At 44.9% G+C, this 19,755-nt stretch overlaps 1 protein-coding gene across 5 annotated transcripts in view; it reads left to right on the top strand.

Annotated features, from left to right (window-relative positions):
* PTPN3 (protein tyrosine phosphatase non-receptor type 3) overlaps positions 1 to 19,755 on the top strand; it is a 109,564-nt gene that overhangs the window by 19,772 nt on the left and 70,037 nt on the right. For all 5 annotated transcript variants that reach the window (XM_060101254.1, XM_060101253.1, XM_060101252.1 and 2 more), the window contains exon 2: positions 16,233 to 16,387. In XM_060101254.1, coding sequence (XP_059957237.1) covers positions 16,250 to 16,387 — 138 coding nt within the window. In that variant the 5' untranslated portion in view covers positions 16,233 to 16,249. The remainder of the gene's footprint in view (positions 1 to 16,232; positions 16,388 to 19,755) is intronic.

Below are 19,755 nucleotides of genomic sequence, written 5' to 3'. Positions count from 1 at the left end.
GGCAGAGGGCTTGAATAGACATTTCCCTAAAGATTTACAAATGGCCAATAAGCACATGAAAAGTTGCTTAATATCAGTAGTCATTAGGAAAATGCAAATTAAAACCACAGTGAGATATCACTTGACATCTTTTAGGATGGCTATTATCAAAAGTATAGGTAAGGATGTGGAGAAATTGGAACCCTCTTATATTGCTAGTAGGAATGTAAAATGGTTCAGCCTCTGTAGAAAGCAGTTTGGTGGCCCTTCAAAAGGCCAAACATAGGGCTTCCCTGGTGGCGCAGTGGTTGCGAGTCCGCCTGCCGATGCAGGGGACACATGTTCGTGCCCCGGTCTGGGAAGATCCCACATGCCGCGGAGCGGCTGGGCCCGTGAGCCATGGCCGCTGAGCCTGCGCGTCCGGAGCCTGTGCTCCGCAACGGGAGAGGCCACAACAGTGAGAGGCCCGCGTACCGCAAAAAAAAAAAAAAAAAAAAAAAAAGGCCAAACATAGAATTCCTGTATGACCCAGCAATTCCACTCCTAGGTATATACCCAAAAGCAGATGTTTGTACAGAAATGTCATTGCAGCACTATTCACAACAGCCAAATGGTGGAACCAGCTCAAGTGTCCACAAATGAATGGATAAACAAAATGTGGTCTCTCCATACAATGGAATATTATTCAGCCTTGAACAGGAATGCAGTTCTTATACATGTTACAGCATGGATGAACCTTAAACATTATGCTAAGTGAAGTAAGCCAGTCACAAAAGGACAGATATTGTATAATTCCACTTATATGAAGTATCTAGAACAGGCAAATTCATAGAAAGTAGATTAGAGGTTGCCAGAGGTTGGGGGAGGGAGTAGGGAATTATTGCTTCATGGGTGCAGAGTTTCTGTTTGGAGTAATGGAAGAGTTCGGGGAATAGATTGTGGTGTTGGTTGCACAACGTCGTGAATGTAATTAATGCCACTGAATTGTACACTTAAAAATGGTTGAAGTGGCAAATTTTATGTTCTGTTTAACTACAGTTTTAAAAAGAGACCAGAGCAGGTAGTGCTGTGTCTGGGGGCCGTCCGACTTTGTTAGGAGCCACTGGGTCTGGGTTCCGCTCTGTGCCGGGTCATCTCGGGCATGGTCCTTGCTGTCTTTAGCCTGAATCCCTCTTCTGATGTGGGAGCTGGACGAGATGACACGTGTAGTCTCTGGTGGGTCACGGGTGGTCAGGAGATGCCTTCCCATCCCCTTTCATTCCATCCTTCCCAGTGTAAAAGGATTGTTCTGCCTGGTAGAAAAGACAACAGTAAATCTGATGGTTTTGCCCAAATTATCATTAATTGTCTGCTCATCTGTTCTGCCTTTTTCTGTCAGGTGGTGGTCTAGCCCCTTCCTGTCACCCTGTGGCCATGCATCTTTGGTGGCTGGGGTATTTTTTCCTCCCTAAAGCAGGGCTCATCTGGGCCCAACTTGCTGACTGACATTCGTGCCTGCTCTTGATCACTTGCTCCTTCTTCCCTACTCTCGTTTACTGTGGGTCCTTTTGGAAGTCTGAGCCCTCCTAATTAGAAGTCATCTGAGCACCTAGCCATGGTTATGGTTCCACTTGGTGGAATACTATAAAACTGTAACAAAAAATGCCAGTGAAGTGTTTGAAATACCCGGACAAATGTTCCATTGCACAATGATGGGAACGAGTAGCCTGTATGATTATATAGACATGATGAGTACAGAGTAAAAAACAAACTAAAACCCTCCCAAAACAAGACAGCACTGTTGGTGTTATGTGACATGAGCGTGTCGTAGCAGCTGGTCTGCTGAGCCGCCCGCTCCTCCTTCCCTCCAGGGTTAGCTGCCTTCCGGCGCTCAGAGCCAACTTGTTTTTTTCACAGCCATGGAGGTAGGTAGGTTCTGTGCTGGCCAAGCACCTCCCTTACCTGTATGAAAGAACTTCGAGGTTTGGATGTTCTGAGGTTGTCCTGGATCCTCCTGGAGACCCACTCTCCTGCCACACTCAGGATCTAGCTGCCCCCCCGCCCCCGTTTATCACTTCCCCCCACCTTGTGGCTGCCCTCATGAGATCTGTTGCTTGGAGCCAACATGTGTGCCCCAAAAGTGAGCGGGCAAGGATCTGGTTGAGCTCAAGTTCATTGAGAAACCCAGTCTCCTGGGGGCTGCAGTGCGCCTGGGCCTGCATCAGGAGTCCTCCAAGTTCTGAGATCCTTGGAGGCAGGTGCTGTGGAAGGGGACTGGCCAGCCACTCTCGGGATCTCCCTGGAAGGAGAGCTGTTAGTCATGGGGTAGGAGAGGCCCAGGCCAAACCCAGGGCTTGGCCTCAGGAAATGAGGTGGCCCACCCTGCTCTCCCGTGGTTAATAATTAACCCAGGGTGGTTGCCTGTGGAGCTGGAAGGGCCTTTAGACATTCCGTGCACTCACTCCAGCCTACGCCTTTTGTAGAAGTGAGAGGAAGTCACTTACTGTGTTTCCACAATTCTGACAGATTCGTGTTCCATGTTTTAACTTCTCTGAAATCACGATCTTCACAATCAAAGGGTACTTTGGATGTACTGTTCCTTTAAAATAACTCTTCTGAAACACCTGTTGTCATTTTAGAACAGAGGGAAGATGGTAATAAATACCCGGTCATTACTCAGGTTTCTTCTGATGTTGCAGAGTTAGAGGCAAAAAGGGTTTTTCTGGACCATTTCCTCCCTAAGAGGAAATTTACCAAAATGCAAGCTGTGGGGAGTGTTGATGAAGATTATCTCAAAGGGTAAGAACATACCTGTGGTCAGTAAATTGCAGAAACAATAGTGATTAAGTGGAGCCTTTTCCCTCCAGTGAATCACCTGTAATTCACCTTCCTCCGTCATGCAGGACAGGGAACTCAGTGGGGAGGTGTGTGATGCCCTGAACTGGGCTTGGGACCCTCACCCCATTTGGCGTCTGACTGTGTGACTTGGGCAGGGTTCTCTGAGTCTAATCTACCAATCTGTGAAATGCGGACAGCTGTAGGAACCTTGGTTGCTCCTCAGGATAGGAAGCCTGGGAATGGAAACGGCCCAGGGAGTATAAGACGGAGGCGGGTGGAAGGGGCCGTCATACAGGGGCAGTCCTCAGAGTAGCTGGTATTACGTGTCTGCTGTGGGCCAGGGCCTCCACGGGGTTAGATACGAGATTGCTGCTCCTCAGAATTACTTACAGATGATGAAACAGACTGAAAGTTAATTTGTCCAAGGTCCTATCAGCTTGGGAGTGGCAGAGCAGAGACTGGAACCCAAGTCTGGCTTATTCCTTCAGACCTCCAGTCAGCCCTGGCCTGCTGAGACCCCTGGCCACCCAGGGCCCCCAGGCAGTGGTGTCCCTGGTCAAGTGGCTTGAAGACTTCTTGAGATCAAAAAATGGATTGTATGTCTGTATTCCCAGCTCCCAGCATGTGGAAGGTCTCAGTACAAATAAATAAAGGCAGCAATAACATATATTATTTTCATTTCATTATTCCTAAATACTATTCTGATTAGCATTTTGGCACGCCTTTATAAGTCTTTTTTTTTTCTTTTAGAGTTAATGTGGTTTCTTTTAATTAATTTTCTGACCCCATTCCTACCCCCACCCATCTCCAAGTCAAAGCCCTGGAAATCAGACTAGGCTACGTAAAAATACGTTTTTATCTTGGTCTCTAGACCGCCAGCAACCAGTAGGGTCACTGTACCTAATATAACCTGAGATGGCCCCTCGGATTAAAACTTTACAGGCAGAGGATTTTAAAGCTGGAAGGAAATTTAGAGGGCTCTAAGCTGGGAAACCCAGCTAAAAAGAAATGGAGTAGTAACTTCCCAGGTCACTTCGCTGATTACAGACAAATAGGGCGGTGCTGGCGCAGGGGGAGTATTTTTCTGTGCTTCCTTGAGATAAAATTATGGTGAGGGCTGCTGGTGGTGAGGATTGGGTTTCTCTGGCCAGGCTGCTGCTGGCTTCAGACTCCTTGGCAAGAGCAGAGCTGGCAGGAAGGTCCAGTTGTGAGATTCCAGCTTCTTGGCTGGGATGCGCTGCGATTAGCACATCTCAAACCTTTCAAAGTGACTTTGGCTGTTTTCTTTTCTGAAGGCTTCTGCTGCTTTTGGCTGTAAAGGGGTGGGGGCTGGAGCCTAAGATAGAAATATGGACTGACACCCAAATGGGCGTGTCTGTGCCCCAAGGGCAAATATTAGCACAGTATTTTTGTAAAGTTGATGCAATTTGATTCATGTCCCTGTAGAGTAAATTTATTCTATCCTGTTTTCCAGTCTGTTTGGGGCCCAGTGGAACTATTCAAAGGGAGAATGAGAAGAGACGGGTTGCTTAATTTTAGGTAGAAACTGCTCAATATAAGACAGATTCCATTGTCTGTATTTTTAGCTTTACATACTGCTTTTTGTCTTCATATTGTTTTACCCTCTATTTCATACTTTGATGGACCATTTTAGTTTTTCTCCCAAGATGGAGGTATCCATTTAGAATTATTTCCCATGAGAAATCCATTTAAGAAATCCAGTTTTGGACAGTGCCACCTTGAGTGGGTTTTGGCACTGTCGAAACAGAAGTCATAATAGAATCTTGGTCCTGGAAGCTGGAAGTTCAGCTCTCCTACCCCTTCCAGTGCCAGCCTGCCCTCTGCAACTTACTCACCAAGGGCCATATCCACCTTCTCTGCTTGATCACCTCTAGTGACAGGGAGCTCCCTCTCTCCCAAGTTAGTCCCTTCTGTATTTGTGCAGCCCTGAGTGTTCAAAAGCTCTTCCTCCTGGTTTTTTTGTTTTGTTTTGTTTTTTCCTTCCATCTTCCACCTATTGAACCCTTTGGGTCTGAAACAATCAGTCTAATCATGGTAGGAGTAGTAAGTGCCATTGATCGGGCCCTGCTAGTGCCGGCTAGTATGCATACATGTTACCTTCAGTGCTTAAAACAACCTTGGAAAACAGAATTTCCACCTTTCTATAGATAAGGACACTGAGTCTCGGGGAGGGTGAGTGATTTCTGTTAAGTTCACACAGCTGGTAAGTGTAAGCTGGGGTTCCAGTCCACATCTCTGCTTGATTCCACTGAGGCTGACCTCCCACAGCCTCACACCATATCCTAATTCCCCTTCTGTGTGACATCCTGGATTTTTGAAGAACCTAGTCTCCTCCCTCAGATTTCTCTAGGATTTCAGTTATTCCTCAGACACTCCGATAATAAATCTGTTTCTGTGGGGTTCCTAAAATGTGCATGTATTTCACCTCCTGGCCTTTGCACATGTAGTGTGCAGTTTCTGGACTGCCACTGCTTCTACCCGGCTAGTTTCCCTTTATCCTGCAAGCTTCCCCATGGAGCCTTTGTGTGCTGGTCCCGCCACCCACCCGAGCCTACCTGGCTTGGGTTGGGAGCCTGCCTACCTGCTGTTCCCCTGGCACCTTGGGCTTTCACCCCCCTTAGAACTCGAAACTCCAGGCATCTGTGCCTTCCCTCACCTTACTCCCTCGGCCTGGCACAGAGCAGGTGCCCAGTAAGTAAATACTGAGTCAGTAAAAGGTACGGAACTCCTGCCAAAGTAATAACAAAAGCTGGAAGTAATCATAAACAAGATGGATGGGTCTGTGAAACTGTGGTCCTAGTCCCATGCAGGGATTTGGCTTGGAGGCTGTTGACAGCTTGTCTGGTGGTAGGTCCCACAAGTCATCTCCCCCAGCGTGGTTTGGTTCAGTCCCTCAACAGCTGGCAGATGTCCCCTTTCTTCTTCCAGCAAGAGGCAGGCTTGCTGGCCTCTGCAGTTTCTGGGCTCACTGATGTGGTACGTAATGGGGGAGTTGACCAGTCACTGTTCAGACATGCTCGGGGTGGGGAGACTGGGACACAGCCCTTCTCATTTCTCCCCAGTGAAGCATCCACGTGCATGGAGAAGTGGCTCCAGAAGGCTTGGGTCCTGTGAAATACGTGGTTTAACACTACACCATGATAACCTTTCCCTAAACATTTTTTTTTAAACTTCTAAAAATCTCATTTAAAAAATCTCATGAAAATGGTGTTAAAATTTGGGAGACTGGTCCCCGGGAGGGGGCATTATGTTTGGAAGGGGTGTGAGGCAGCTCCTCCAGCCTTCTTGAGAAGAGCAGCACTCTTACACTTGGGATTTGTGCTTTGTTCCTCTGTGGTACTTCAAGAAAGAGGAAAAAAAAGAAGGTGATGACGTCATTTAACGTCCTCACAGGTCGAACGTATTTTCTGGTCGCCTAGGAGCAAACCCTGTGTTTCAGGTGCTAGGCGGCCTCTCATCACAGCCCTGGACACTCAGCTCGCGGGACGTCGTCAGAGGTTGGTTTCTCTTTATAGCAACATCACCTCTGTCCCGAAATGCCTGCAGCTCCCACAGCATTCTTGGTCTTGCCCTTCAGGGAGCTTAAAACTACTTCTTGTTATCCTCCTGGTATCAAGTATAACTTTTCTTTGGTTAGTTTTGCAAGTGTCATGGTGTTGAGCCTATAAATAAACCCAACTCCATAATAAGAAAACTATTTGACATTTTGAAGTTGTACGAGAACAAGGGCGCTAATTACAGGTCTCCATTGGAACACAACTGATCCTACAGATTACCCCACCCTGCTTCTCAGGGGCTACCGGTTGGAGGTCCACTCCCTGGGCAAGTTACCGGCTCTATGGATTAAAGGATTTGATCCCAAGATGGTACTTCTGGAGTATTAAGATTAATAATTGCAGGGGTGGGGGAGGGATAAATTAGGAGGTTGGGATTAACATATATACACTGCTATATATAAAATAAACAACAAGGACCTACTGTATATATAGTACAGGTAACTCTACTCAATTTTTGTAATAACCTATATGAGAAAAGAACCTGAAAAAGAATATGTGTGTGTGTATATATGTGTGTGTGTGTGTGTGTGTATATATATGTATGTATTACTGTATCACTGTGCTGTACACCTGAAACTAGCACAACATTGTAAATCAACTATACTTCAATTAAAAAATAAACTGAACTAGAAAAAGAAGGATTAATAATTGCAGGATAATTTGGGTATTAAGCTGTGGTGTTAAGGAGACTTGTGTGAGCATTTTCTCCCATGCGGTGAATAACGTGAAGCCAGAGTTAAAAACTCATAAATGCATTCACGGAAGCATTTTTTCTAAATAAAAGGCATTGAATACTTTTATATATGCATACCCAAATTAAAATTAAGTCTTGTGCACCAATACTTCCATTGTCAGCTGTGATTATTGTATTAATTAGCAGGCTTAAAGCTTTAAAGATGTTATTTAAAATTTTTTCGGTGTATAGGCCCAGGACAAGTTAGTTTATTGGCTTTACTGTTGAATCAGCAAAATGAAAATGCCTCCCTTAATGAATAGATTTTTCTAATTTAGTAAGTAACCAGTAGTGATTATGTTGACATTCTAAACTAGTTTTTAAAATAAGTTAGTATATTTATCTTTGTATTATTATGCAGTGTTGTACTTTGGAAATTAAAGCCAAGTAAGCAGGAAAAAAATGGCAGAAGGTAGTGTTGATAAATTTACAAAAACTATAGTCATGAATATAAAATTCCATGTACCAGTTGTATGGTAATATGGTTATCAGCTGCACATAATATAAAATTAATAAAGTGAAATCATTTTTTTAAGATGTGGGCATGTCACAGATGAACTAAAATCACCTGTTTTTAATTAGTTGGAGTGAGTTTTATTAACATTTGCAAAGCTAATAAATCATACAAAATGCATGTATATCTTTTTCTCTTCTTCCTTAAGACAGTGGTAGTTGACTGTCACCCACTTAATGGGAGTGTGCATAACAGAAGGCACTGTAGTCTTTTTTTATAACTTGGATATTATGAATTGTTAAGAATTGCTGTCTGTGAAAGACGTGAACTAATTTGAACAAATGGAGACGTCTGGTTAGAAAATATCACATGATAGAATCCTTTCTGAACCGAATTTACTTTCATGTTGCTTTCTTCCTCTGTTATGACCACAGCACTAATTCCAGCACCAGCATATAGACTGGAGTCTGTTATTTCAACATTGCCTTAAGGAAGTGCTTCCCCAGACTGAGTGATGGGGCAGCTAAGCTATAGACAACCCTCTTTGGCTCTGGGAAGCGACTTGTAATATAGACGGGAAAACTGACATGGGGTGCTGACCTAACCAAGCCCCTGACTGTAGGCACAGATGGTCAAAACTGAAAGGAAGTATCTGATTAAGAGTTTTCCACTGCCTTGGTGCTCAGACACCCTGCATCAGTGTCCCCTTGGGATGCTTATTACAGATGCAGTTTCTACCTGACAACTAAAGCAAGGCAAGGTCCTGGTTGGGATCTTGGATCAGGAGGAAAGAAATAAAGGGACACCATCAGAACAATTTTCAAAATTTTAGCATGGACTATAATTGCTTTATTGATGTTAAATTTCCTCAATTTGATAATTGTACTGTGGTTATGAAATGTCCTTGTTCCTGGGAGATAACCTGCTAAAATATTTAGAGGTAAAGGGGCATGATATCTACAACTTTCAAGTGTTCATTAGAAAGCTTTGGGGGTGTCGGTATGTGTATGTGCAGGGGAGAGAGAGAAAGCATATGTGACAAAATGTTAAGTTGAATCCAGGCCAATGGGGATGTACGGGAGTTTCATTTTTCTTGCAGCTTTTCTCTAAGCTCAAAAAAATTGCAGGTTTTAAAATGCAGTCTCCTGGGTTCTTACTAAACCAGAATCTCTGTGGGTGGTACCCAAGAATCTGGTTTTGTTTGTTTGTTTGTTTGTTTGTTTGTTTTTGCGGTACGCGGGCCTCTCACTGTTGTGGCCTCTCCCGTTGCGGAGCACAGGCTCCGGACGCACAGGCTCAGCGGCCACGGCTCACGGGCCTAGCCGCTCCGCGGCATGTGGGATCTTCCCGGACCAGGGCATGAACCCATGTCCCCTGCATCGGCAGGCGGACTCTCAACCACTGCGCCACCAGGGAAGCCCCCAGATGATTCTTAAGTACACTAAAGTTTAATTTAATTCTCTGGTTAAAAAGTCTCCTTTTAATCACTGTTTCTTTTTTAGCAACTTAAATATTAAGTATACATTCTTACAGTTTGATCTAATCTTGATCTAGTGCTTGATAAGTGATAAATCCCCATCCAGATATTTGTAAGTTTTATCTTTAGGAGGGAATACCCCCTAATTACTTACTTCAGCAGGGTGTAAGGAACACTTAGGCCCAGGCTAAGAACAGATTGGAACTTAGAAGCTGGCCTTGTGGGAGGTGCAGCCAAGAACCGGAAAGTGGTGGTTTTCCTGTCAGTATGCGGAGTGGTCCAGAGTGATGTGAGTGATTATTAAGGCCCCTGCTGGCCCCACCCCAGCCCAGACTCGGTTAGCCCATGATGCAGCCCAGCTGCTGTGTTTACAGCGAAAAGGAGGAGGAAGCAATATTGGTATTAGCAGCTAAACAAATAAAACATTTATCTTAAATACATTACATAGTGGTATTTGAGAAACTCATAATCTGAGTCAGCCGCCTAGCATGACTGATTGTATATGAATGTTTATTACTTTTCCATCTAGAGATCCATCTTCTGCTGATCAGACATCTGTTGGGGCTCATAAATAGCCAAAAAAAGAAAAAAAAAAAGGGAAGAACGCTCTCCTGAGTTCCCTAGGGAAAGGGAGGGAATTGGGTGACAGAGAAGGCCTTATATATTCTGGGAGACTTAAAATGAGCTGAAACGTGGATGATAAACGAGAAAGCATAACTCTCCATGTTTCCCTTGAGGAAGAGGGAGGAAAGCAGAAAGTCATGCTAGGAGGTGAAGTGTGTTCCTCTGATGGTCACTAGGTGGTAGCATTGGCCTAGGTCAGCTTGAGGAGGAGTCGGGTTGATTCCTTTCGGGAGCCAGCTGTGGGTCATTTGCGTGGTCTACTCACAAATCAGGTGTTTTAAAATCAGGACTGCTTTGTTCTTTTTTTTTCTTTTTCTTTTTTCTAACTGAAACTTTGGCACTCTTGAGTTAGAGACCTAGCTCTTATTCTTAAAAACAAGGGTATGAAATAACTTTAACACTTCTTTTTGAAGTGATCAAAATGGAGTTGGGTTGCTTTCTGACTTTCTCTAGTGGAGAAGACTACTCCTCTCCCTTCTTCCTGCCTGTGGTTCATTGGCTTGTGAAAAAACAAAGGTCCCCAGATCAGCCTGTAGACCCTCAGGAAACAGAGCATCACTTCTTCCCTGTCTCAGGCTCCACGGCAAGTGATAGAAGCCTTGTGAGCCAACCCTGACCACGAGGGCACCCATGCCCCGGGCAATGGGCTCCTGCTTCGGGGTCCATTGAGTTGGTAAAGTAGCTGACAGGTATATCACCTCTACAACAACTGCGGGAAACACTCGTACAGTATATCTGTAAGTATGTGAAATCAGGATTGCGCTACAAAATCCAGAATCTACAGTCAGCACCTGATGGCACTGGAAGCTTAGCATTGTTTTTGTTTGTTTGTTAGTTTGGGCAAATTATGCTCAGAGACTGAGGCTGTCTTTACGGATAATTTATTTACCCTGTGTCCACTGTGGGAATTATAATTTTTAATATGTCACAAGCCAATAGCATACAGGATGTTGACTGAAAAAAAATGCACATTATGTTTTATTTGGCAGACTTTCTGAGGACTTCGAGCCCAGCAGGCAGCCTCTCAGATAGCCCTGAGGGACTGTTCTGAAGAGGTATGGGTGGAGCAGGATATATAGGGAGTTTTTTCAGCAGTGACCAAGTATTCGGAACTTCACACTGTTCATTAAAGAAAACCAGATATCTCAAATTAAGGAATTCAGCGCTTTTCTATGTATGGGAAGATGCAAGAGTCCGGGCTCATTGAAACCATTCCTTTGATATGCACCTTAGCTGTTTAGGGCCAGTATCCAGTTCTTTCCCATCCAGAGTTCCCTAACCGTTGGCTGCACCCGTTGAGGGTGGCTGCAGTGGCTGAGGGCCTGGCAGTGGGCAGCCCCGTTTGTCTCCACCCTGAGTTCCCTCAGGGCTCACCTTCAGGGGCAGCTGTAGTGGCTTGATGGCTGCAACATCCTTTGTTCACTGATAGGGCAGGCAACGTTTTTCATTCATACGGATGATGTCTCTTAATAAGCCAAGAAAGAAAGAACATACTGCAAACCAACGACACAGTGATTACACTGTTGTTCCAGGCAATGGGGAGATGAAAGAAAAATTCCAGGTTTCGTTGAGATGTACCTTTCTAGGAGGTGGTTCTCATAGAGTTCATCCTTCCAACCAAAAGCTGCTGGTTTAGGTCCCTCACCTCTGGGGCATCTAGCTTATGGGCGATTGCACCAGTGTTGCCAGGCAGGGTGGACTGCTCCGAAGGTTATGATTCCAGGAACCGTTACGTGGCTGGCGCCACTGCCTATGAGGAGTAGCCTCGCCAAGGCAGGAACAGATGTCCCTTTTCTTCCTGAGACTGCTGCACGGTTTAACATCGCTGTTGACCAAAAGTAGCCTGGGCCTGGCAGGAGTAGGTGAGCTATTTAGATCAGCAAAGAGAAGCTTTGCCCAGGCCGAACACTCTCGAGTTGCTGGTCAGCCTCTTTGTGTTTAGTTCATCATGTGATGGCCACCAAGCTGTTACTGTAGTGTCAGTGACATGATGGTCCTCTCCACTACAGGTCCAAGAGTTGGATAAGAAAGTCCTAATAGCCAACTTCAAAGCCAATTCATCAAAACAGGCTATTCAAAACAAGTTCAAACCACACTTTGTCTGAAACAAGCTTTCACAGCATGGATTTGAAATCATAAGTCAGTACACAGCAGATTGCTTAAAAATGCCTTCTATTGAGTGGTATGTATCACATTGTGTAGGCATTTACACATGGTGATCCTATGGCTCATGGCATGTAGTGGGCTCCCACCATCCCATTGCACTGAGATGTTGCCTAGGTCTGTAATGTTTTGCAAGTATAATCTTTGTTAAAAACTACAGTCACAGTAGAACCTCTATTGTTATTGTGCAAAACAGATTCTAAAGTTGTAACTGTTGTGTTTGTTTGTTTGTTTGTTTCTTAACGCAAAGAACCAGCTGGGCTTCCTTGTTGTAAAGTGCATCAGCTGCAGATGAAATCATCTGTGGTTGGAGAGGCCAGTGTGTTCCTGGTTGGGTTGTAGCTTTGTTTAGAATTAAGAGGCTTATAAAGGAAGCCATAGAAACCTCAAGTTCCCTAATTGCTGCGGTACAGGAAACAGGGTTTGTTAGTCATCATCCATTGTCCTGACCGGATTGTTTAAGATAAAATTTCAAGACAATCGGAAAACACCACATGACTCAATTATGTGGTTATTCAGCATCAGGCTTGCTCTTATTAAGGTTTGCTTTGGGAGTAATTGTGGGGAGAATGTTTCTGCAACTTTCATGAAATAACCAAATTATGAGGTGAAATAAAAAAATTATGATGTTGGGTCCCAAGCCCTTTATGTAACAATCAGAGATCATGAGGAGGAAAAAGTAGGTCTCTTCTGGGTTGCTGGTCTACTTGAGTTTGTCAGTAGATGGCTACAGGATCACGCTGGGAACACCATTAACCCTGGTTAAGTTAGTAAGTTCCCACGGGTACACACGCTGGCACTGGACACGGAGCTGCTCAGGTGAGAGCGGTGTGAAAATCAGTCCTACCTTTGCTGTGTCAGCCCATGTGACTTTCATTTGGAGGCTCCTGTTTGAAATCACCCTTGGTTTTTTTCTGTCCAGGGTTGTGATGTGATTTGCTCTCAGTTTTAGCTGCTCTGAGCAACTGCCCAAGTCTTGCATGTATACCCTCTGAATGGCTCAGATTTTGTGGAACCTATACAGTTGTCCCTCAGTTATCTGCAGGGCATTGGTTCCAGGACCCGCCCCCCTGCAAACCTTGGACACCAAAATCTAAGGATGCTTAAGTCCCTTATGTATAGTGGCATAGTATTTGCATATAACCTATGCACATACTTTAATATACTTTAAATCATCTCTAGATTAATTATAATGCCTAATGCAGTGTAAATGTAAGTAAATAGTTGTAAGTATGACATAAATGCTATGTAACTAGTTGTAGGCTCATGGCAAATTCAAGTTTTGCTTTTTCCAACTTTCTGGAATTTTTTTTTCCTGAATATTTTTGATCCGTGTTTGGTTGAAACCAAGGACATGGAACCCTTGGATACGGAGGGTTGACTGTGTTCTAAGTCTGACCATCTGAAACACCACCCTGAGGTTCCCTGAAAACCTGCTCCACTCCTCTAGCCGATGCAGGCCTGGCCCTTCCTTAGAGGGCTTCCCAAAAGTAATGTCATTCTACGCCACACCTCAGAATGCTGAATCACCATCTGTGGGTGGGGCAGGGACAGGCATATTTTCTGGAAGCTCTCCAGGTAATTCTGATGTACACCTCCCACTAAGAACCACACTTGAAATTGTCCTATTATATCTTTAAAAAAATTTTGTAACCCACCCGAAATTCTTTAGACAAGGACTAAACAATAAATTTGACATTTCAAATTCAGTGTAGTTAAAGCAATTATGGAACACATTTGTTGCCTTTTGATAACTTTTGGTCTTACTCAGAAAATGCATCCCTGCTTCTGATGACATTTTCCCAGGAAAGGGCAAGGTGGAGGTGGTGGCGTGGGTGGAATTCTGTAAGTGACAACAAGTTCCCTTCCGCTGCCAGTCCCAGGAATCTTTTTTATTAATATTTGAGGTTTCCCATCCCCATCTGCAGAAGCAGGGAGGTTTTCTTGGAGCTTCTGAAATAGGATTAGGGGCCAAGGGCGCCCTTCTGTCCTGGGTGTATCTTCTACGTAGCTTTCATCCCCTCTGTTTTCACTGCCTGCAGCTAAGCTGTGCTTCTGTGGTTCCCTGAGGCTCGAGTCTCCTCAGGCCTCTAGTCAGCGTTGTCCTCACACCTTCCTTGCTTCTGATTTCCGAATCTTGATCTCTGGCCCTGGCCTGACATATTGGTGCTGCTTTTCTGGCTGTGTGTGACTGCCCCTCACAGTGTGGACCCTGGATCAGCAGCTTCGGCATCACCCGGAGGGCCGAGAAATGCAGGTTCTCAGGCCCCACCCAGACCTGCTTGCGTTCAGGTTTGCATCTTAACAAGATCCCCAAGTGATCTGTGTGCACGTTACAGTGTGAGGGGCATTGGTCTATGGGACACCACCACTCTGCGTTCTAATTGAAGCCTCCACTCTCATCCCATCCTTTTGTCCTGCCTGTTCCCACCAAGCCAGGTTTGTCTATCAGGTTGTACTATTTTTTTTCCAGACTATCCGTGTTGGCTTCATATTTCATTTTATTCATTGATTCCTTCAGATATTATTGACTGCCTACCAGAGCTAGGTATTGGAGATGCAGTGAGCAAGCCCAGACCCAGTTCCTGCCCTCGTGAAGCTCAGCTTCTAGCGGCAGAAGCAGATATTAAATACATCATCAGTTATAAATGTGAAATTATGATGAGCACTGTAGAGAGCCTATAACAAATATATGAGTCGTTAGGGACGCCAGGGAAGGCTTCCCTGAGGAGGTGATCCTTGTGCCAAGCAGTGAGGCCTGAGTAGGAGTTCTCAGGTGAAGAAAAGCAGAAAGAGCTTCCCAAGCAGAAGGAACAGCATGTGCAAAGGCCCGGCTCATCATAGAAAGTTTATAGAGAATTTTTAAAAGAACATTAAATTGCTCTTAAGTCCTTCATCTTTATCTGCTCTTCCACCCAATCTTGTCAGATTTACAGCTCCGTTCCTAAGCTGAGGAGCTGGCCTGGACCCTTGTCCCTCCCGCCGGCACGAAGTGACCATGTGCTCCGTTGCATACTGCTTTAGTCTGTTAGTCTAACACTTCACAATTGTATTCATTGATAAAACCGCTTTCATTACTGTTCCCTAATATACCATGCTCAGATTTTTAAACTTCTCTCTAATTCCCTCTTCGTTCATGTATTTTTAAAGTAAACTTTGTTGAAATATATATACAAAAAAAGAGCACAAATCATAAGGGTAGAGCTTGGTGGATTTTCACAAAGTGAGTACACCAGTGTTATTAGCACCCCAATTAAGAGATGGAATATAAGCATCCCAGAAGACCCCTGGACACCCCCCAGTCACTACATGCAGAGGTAACTGCTATCCTGTCTTCTGTTGGTTAGTTTTGCCTATTCTGAACTTTATGTAAATGGAATCACGCTATACAGGTCATCTATTGAGTCTTGGATGCTTTTGCTCAACACAACACTAAAGGAATTCGTGTTGTGTGTCAACAGTAGTTCATTTATTTCCTTTGCTGGGTAGTCATGCATGGTGGGACTCCACCACAGTTTATCCGTTCTGTTGGGTCTTTTACAATTTGGAGCTATTATGAAAATTCTTATGCATGTCTTTTAATGGATAAATATATACTTTTCTGTTGGGAATATGCCTAAGAGTGGAATTATTTCACAGAATGTGCATATGTTCAGCTCTCGTAGATACTGTCAAACAGTTTTCCAAAGTAGCTGCACTAATTTATATCCTCACTAACAGTGCCTGAGAGTTCCAGTTATTCCACACTATGGCCAACCCTTGGTTTTGTTGGATTTCATCATAGCCATTCTGGTGGGGGTGTGGTTCTGTTGCTTTGAGGTTTTAGTTTGCATTCCTTTGACAACTAATGTTCCCATTTTCTACCTAGTTGTTTGTTTTTTCTCATTTTGATTTGTAGTAGCTCTTTATATATTCTTTGTAGTTATATATTACAAATATCTCTGTGGGTCTTTTTTTAAAAAATAGTCTTTTAATGAATAGATATTCTTAATGTAGTCTAATGATCAATAAAATCTTCATATTTTAAATCATTTTTGCATCACATTTAGTTCTGTAAAACCTTAGAGGTGTAATACACAAATATATAAAGTTGTAAAACATTAACAAATTTAAAACCTGGGAAATATAAATTTAGAAGATTTAGACGAGGGAGATAATAAGACACAAATAAGCCATATAATTCTCTGAACGTGTTATAATTGAGCAATAAATATTGTTTAAAGCTGCTTAGAAGTCGAAACTCAGATGGAAACATGGTCTGTTATCTGGCTCTCATTTATCTGAGCTCTTGAGACAGTTTTGTGAGGGTCAAGGCAGACAGGTGAGGGATGGATGGAATGGGAGGTATGTTCACATGGAACTGGTAATTTGCACATCAGAGCTAACCAGGTGTGTCTTCTGTTACAGGTTATTCAACGATAGTTATGACCTCCCGGTTACGTGCGTTCGGTGGAAGAATTAATAACATACGCACCTCAGAATTACCCAAAGAGAAAACTCGATCCGAAGTCATCTGCAGCATCTGCTTTCTAGATGGCTTGGTACAGACCTTTAAAGTTAATGTGAGTTCTCCAAATTTAATTTTTTCTGAATTAATGCCCCTAAGAAATACTTTTCATCTGTTGATTTATAAAATGAAGAGAAATTATTTTAAATTAAAAGCTTGAGGTCTCAGATCTTGTATGTTGAGATTGAACTAGAAATAACCTTAAAAACTTTGTCCATAATCTTACCTCTACCTGGCGTGTCTTCCCCCCTCTTCTTTGTGAACTGTGTGAGTCTTAGATGTTACTGCTTCAGTGACGTCTTTGACTTCCTGAGCTGATTCTCCAATAATGGTGCCCTGTGTGTGCTTTATCAGGGCCCCTGTCACATTGCATGAATAGTGGTTGTAATTATCTGGTTATATGTCACTCTTTAAACTGTGAGCTCCTGGAGAATGGCAATAGTGTCGTTTCCCCTGTGCCTGCCTCACAGCAGGTACTCATTAAATGTGCAAATGGTAAATGGTGGGTCCTTTCTGGAGGGTAGTGAGATGGTTAGCCTCCCAGATGGCAGGGCTCAGGGAGGGCCTGGCTTGTGCACCTCAAGCAGAGGCAGGGCTAGAAACGGGCTCTCCAATCCTACGTCAGCAGGAAGATGCCTGACCAGTAGCCGTCCCTGCTGCCGCGCCCCTCCCCAGTCACCACTGGGTGTTCGTGACCTTTGCCTGTCTCTCCCATCCTCTGGCCAGTTCTAAGGGGTCGCCTCCAACCCCAGATTGGCTGCCAGCATCTGCCCCAGCCTGGAAAATTCAGTGTGCAATGGAAAGCGTCAGAAAGAGAAGAGAGGGTACCGGAGAACAACTGGGGGATGTTAGAAGGCCACAAGAATTTGAAGGGTGACAAAAAGTGGTCCCTGCTGGGGTCTTCCCCCACCCATGAGTTTGCCTCCTGCTGACCCCAGGTCACTGTGGACGTTGATGGCTGAGCAGGCAAGAGAAGAGGGCAGTGTGCATGAAGTCGCTGCACGGTGGCTGCTCTGTAGAGGCCCCGAAGTTCTCTTCCAGTTGCTGGAAACTGACAGCTTAGTTCAGACATGGCTCCTTTGTTAAAATTTATGTTGTCTGTCTTGGAGCTATTCCTCAGCCATACATCTTCTTCCCAACAAGAACATGAATGTTTATTCAGCACGTGTTTACTGAGCACCTCCTACATGCCAGGCTTTGTTCTGGGTACAAAGAATACAGCAGTGAACAAAACAGAGCAAAATCCCTGGCCTTTTAAAGCTTACATCCTAGAGGGAGGAAACAGACCATAAACAAATGTGTACTATGTCAGGCGGTATCATGTACTTAGAAGAAAAATCGGGATAAGGAAGGTGGAGAGTTAAGGACAGGGCAAGGAGTGGGGTTGTCATTTGTCATTTTATAGAAGCGATTCGGGAGGACCTCACTCATACGATGACATTTCAGAGGTGACCTAAAGGAAGTAAGGGGAGGAACTGTGTGAAAGCGCATTCCAGGTAGAAGAAACAGCAGAGCAAAGACCCTGAGGCGGGGTCCCCTTCCCTTAGTGTGGTTGCAGAACAGGCTAGAAGCCAGTGCGTCTGGAGTGTAATGAGGAAGGAGGAGGGGAGGAGGCGATGAGGTCAGAGAGATAACAGGTGATGGGTTGTTTTGTTTTGTTTTGTTTTTCCTAACAGCCGTTTCAAAAGATTTTCTTTAATATTGTAAAATATTGTCAAGGACAAGTGAACTAGCAGACACACATGCACCAGTGTGCCTTTCGACAAGATTATCCCCTACTCCCACATCAAGGTGGACATGAGTTTGGAGAAATGAACACAGCAGATGGTACAGACAGAAAAAACACCGATAAAAAGGATGGAATATAACACTGTACTTGGTCATTTTCCTATGTCACAGCAGAACATTTTGGTGCAAATAGTTAATTTTTTCCTCTTTTCCACTAAGTCTGGAGAAAAAACCCAATTTTTTTTTTTTTTTTTTTTTTTTTTTTTTTGCGGTACACGGGCCTCTCACTGTTGTGGCCTCTCCCGTTGTGGAGCACAGGCTCCAGACGCGCAGGCTCAGCGGCCATGGCTCACGGGCCCAGCCACTCCGCTGCACGTGGGATCTTCCCGGACCGGGGCAAGAACCCGTGTCCCCCGCATCGGCAGGGGGACTCTCAACCACTGCGCCACCAGGGAAACCCTGTTTTGTTACTTTTTTAACGTAACTTTTTTCCTCTTGAGGGGATAGGGGGATTGTGTAGAGCCTTGTAGGTCATTCTGAGCACTGGCTCTGTTCTGCATTGGTGAGTTTGGGCAGAGACCTGACATGATGTGACTCAAGTATCACTCTGGATGCTCGGTTGACATTAAACTGGGGCAGGGGGTGGGGCAAGGGCTGAGACTGTTAGTCTGTGGAAGAGACCATGATGATTGGACAGGGCAGTTAATGCGGCTAAGAGTAAACCAAGTCTGGAACTACTTTAAAGGTGGAACCAGTGGTATTTGGGATGTAAAAGAGGCCTCAAGGTGACTCCCAAGGTTTTTGGCCTGAGCAGTGGGCAAGATGGAGCTGCAATTTATAGAAATGGGAAAGCCTGCAAGAGGAGCAGGTTTGGGGGCAGAAATAACTGGTTCTGTTTCGGACAGGGTGAGTTTGAGATGCCTGTTACTCGTCTGCGTAGAAATGGCATTAGGTATACAAAAGAGGAGTTTAGGGGCTTCCCTGGTGGCGCAGTGGTTGAGAGTACGCCTGCCAATGCAGGGGACACGGGTTCGTGCCCCGGTCCGGGAAGATCCCACATGCCGTGGAGTGGCTGGGCCCGTGAGCCATGACCACTGAGCCTGCGCGTCTGGAGCCTGTGCTCCACAACAGGAGAGGCCACAACAGTGAGAGGCACGCGTACCGCAAAAAAAAAAAAAAAAAAAAGAGGAGTTTAAGGGAAGGGTTTAGGCTGGGATACATATGTGGGTGTTACCAGGGTAGATGTGGTACTTCAGGATCACCTGAGAAGTGAATAGACAGAAGATACGAATGCGGTTCGGTGTTCCACGGTTGCGGGGATGAGGAACAAGCAGGACTGTCCAGGGAGATAAGGGGAGGCCAGGAGGGAATGAGAACCCCAGGTAAGGATGTATTCTAAGGAGGAGGAGGGATGAGCCCAGAGTGATCGTCACGTGCCTGGCGTTCACTGGCACCCGCTCATCTCCAGTTGCAAATGCTGTTGTCATTGTCACTGCTGCCTGTGCTGCCCCCCAAGCTTCCAGCAGCCTGGTCAGGGCTGAGTCACACTGAACTTCAGTTTGAGGGCCTGGTTGCAACTTCGAATCTCCGTCACTTTATATGTTTCTGCTCCTGGGGGTCATTTGCGCTGTCGCATTCAGATCCTTCAGCCCAGGTGGTCTTACGACCAGGAGCGGCCATCCTCGGGGAAGCTGA

This window comes from Mesoplodon densirostris, chromosome 6 (genome assembly GCF_025265405.1).
Source record: "Mesoplodon densirostris isolate mMesDen1 chromosome 6, mMesDen1 primary haplotype, whole genome shotgun sequence".
Lineage (NCBI taxonomy): Eukaryota > Metazoa > Chordata > Mammalia > Artiodactyla > Ziphiidae > Mesoplodon > Mesoplodon densirostris.
The sequence above is the reverse complement of the archived record's forward strand: the minus strand, read 5'-3'. Positions and strand labels throughout refer to the sequence as shown.